At 47.9% G+C, this 2,714-nt stretch overlaps 1 protein-coding gene across 1 annotated transcript; it reads right to left on the minus strand.

Moving 5' to 3' along the window:
* Positions 1–229: 229 nt before the first annotated feature.
* LOC306744682 (CCN family member 3-like) lies at positions 230–2,358 on the minus strand (the record flags this gene model as incomplete). Its single annotated transcript, XM_079227364.1, has 5 exons — positions 230–535; positions 648–877; positions 1,312–1,566; positions 1,679–1,907; positions 2,311–2,358. 5 exons carry the CDS (start codon positions 2,356–2,358, stop codon positions 230–232), a joined length of 1,068 nt encoding a protein of 355 aa, XP_079083490.1.
* Between the last annotated feature and the right edge of the window lie 356 nt (positions 2,359–2,714).

Genomic DNA, 2,714 nt, shown 5'->3' on the forward strand with positions numbered 1-2,714 from the left:
ACCTTTACTCCACCTGATATGTCGCTAGGCTTAAGTGCTTCGATTCTACTAAACAGTAGAAGATGACACTTATTTGTCCACAGGATTTTATGAATAAAAGTATGATTCTGACCATAATAACCAAATCTAATCTTATTGTCACTGTTGATATATCACAGACTTGTTTTAATCTAACACTTAGAGTTAATGCAACTCATGTTTTAAAATGAATAGAAAGCTATTCTCCCTTTTAAGAGTGATTATATGACCTATAACCGCTGTATCCCATCTCCGATGGCTGCCACACAGCGTTGTCTCGGGGACAGTGGCTGTGACAGACACAGGTCAGGATCACCATCACCGGCCTCCGGGTGGTTTTACCTTTGGCACACTGGAACTCCACCAGGGCGGTCTTGGTCCTGTGCGGGGTACAGCAGCGGCCGTTTGTGCAGGAGCCACAGTAGCGAGGCTTGTAGGCCTGGACGCTGGTGCAGTTCTTATAGGAGAGGTGGACGGCTGCATCGCTCCTCACCATCCTCTGACACTTACCGCCTCTCTGCAGGGAGAAAAAGAGACTTTCACCGAATGCACGGGAGCTGTATCCCCCTCGAAAATAATGTCATCCACTCTCATGCTCCTATTTAAAGAACATGGCATCCAAAAAGTACCTTCTCAGCCAGTTGTGTGAGCTGCGTCTGTTCCCGCTGGACGTCACAGGGCCTGATCATACACAGTCGGCTCTGCTTCACCATCTCGCACCGCCGGTTCTTATTGCTGACCCTGGTGGACACTCCCATGCCGCAGGTTTGAGAGCAGGCGCCCCACTCTGTGGTCTGCTCGATGCAGTTGAGGCTGGGGTCCCAACCGTCGAAGCTAACCGTTTCCTCCTGACGATAGGCTGAGGGAGCACACAGGCGGGCAGTGAGTCAGAGAAAGACATCCCATGTCATCTGGTATAAAAAGTAGACTACTTGAATACTAGAATCCAATAATGTATAAAACATATAGACAACATGGTGCTTCAACTAGCTGCAGTGATGTATCACATTGCTGTTTCCCATTCAACACTGAAGTCATAACACGGTTTCTTTCCTCTGTGCTTCCTCCTCCTTTCTCAGCTCTCACTCTATTTTCCTTTTCCCTTCCTTCCTTCCTTCCTTCCTCGGTTGCTGCTCCCTGACCCTGATCAGGTCAGAGATGTGTACATAACCTTTAAACTCTGTCTCACACTGCGGTGACACTGACGTCAAAGAGGAATGGTTGATTGCATGTGTCTATCTGTATATTCACGGCCCATCTCGCCCCGTGTCACCCTACTTCCAGTCTACTCACCCGCCATGGCAAAGCCGCCCAGTGCACTGGCCTCAGCCTGGGGCTCACACACCCACTTCTTGCAGCACTCTCCAGGCACCTGGACCCTGCGTGGCATGGGGCAGTCCGGTCCGGGCAGCATCACGTCCTCGTTGCAGCGCGGCACACAGGCGATCTGCCCGTCGCGGCACATACACTGGTACTTACAGCTGGGGAAGAAGGTCTGGCCATTCTGATAGACAGACCCGTCCAGAACACACACATCTCCTTCATGAGCTGGAGGAAAGATACAAAATATGGAGTCTGACAACGGGACGAACAGAGCGAACAGAGCATCTCTGGTATATTGGACATCCTGCGCACACAATGTTTGGGGATGTCCACTCACCGGCACAGACACCGGTCCTCCTGTGGACATCGACGGTGTATTCACACTGCAGCCCTTTCCGTGTGTCACAGGGGTTCATTTCGGAGCAGACCTGCCCTTTCTGACGGGCACACACCAGGCAGCAGACGCAGTCATCCAGGATCAAAGGCACCCCTGGGAGACACATGGGGGGCTCCTTAGGGCACTGGCATCTCCGAGGGCACACCTGGGAGCAGACTATTGTAAACACCTGGGTGGGAGACAAAATGCATTGGTGGTTTACATACTGTTGAAGGTCTTGCTCTATAATCCAACCAAAATCACAAGCCTAGTTCGTACAAAAATATGTTTTAAACAAAAGTAAAACTTCCTCTTCCAAATTTTTATAGGATGCAACAAAAAGGGGGCATTCACAGAATAGCAAACAATGACTTAAGTAAGCTTTAGAAACAACTCATTTATACTGTTGGTGAAAAGTGGCTCACAAAATCATCAGTTTAGGTAAATTAAGAATGTGAAAAAAAGCATCCAATCGTTTCCAAAGTGAAACATGTTTTTATTTGTAAAATATAATATTGTCATTATCTTAAACCCCTTCATACCAAGAGTATCTGGTGTCACAAGTTAAAACATGATCTAAATGTAATGCCTACCTGTGCTGCAAAGAAGACAAAAAGAGCTCTCTCTGACAGACTGGTCATCTTCCTGTTAAATAAAGCAGAATCCAAAATATCTAAAAAAGGGTTTAGTTGTCTTTATTGGAGTCTTGAATCGTCCCTCCTCTCTGGCCGTGGTGTTGCAGAAGGTTGTGATCTCTTTGTCGTTCTGGCTCAGGGCTCGGTAGAGGAGCACCTTATATAGCGGAGCCGTCCCGCTGGCACCATGACGACAAACAGGAAGGAATGTCGGCGAGCTCGCCCAGAGTGTTGGAGGAAGATGAGAGTCACCTTTTATTGGGAGATCCTGTCAAAGAGGAAACCATTGTATGTATACATTGTATTTAATTTATAACTCCATGTTCCTGTTATCATATATGGCATGGGGTTCCCTTACTGCG

This window comes from Taurulus bubalis, assembly GCF_910589615.1.
Source record: "Taurulus bubalis genome assembly, chromosome: 12".
Lineage (NCBI taxonomy): Eukaryota > Metazoa > Chordata > Actinopteri > Perciformes > Cottidae > Taurulus > Taurulus bubalis.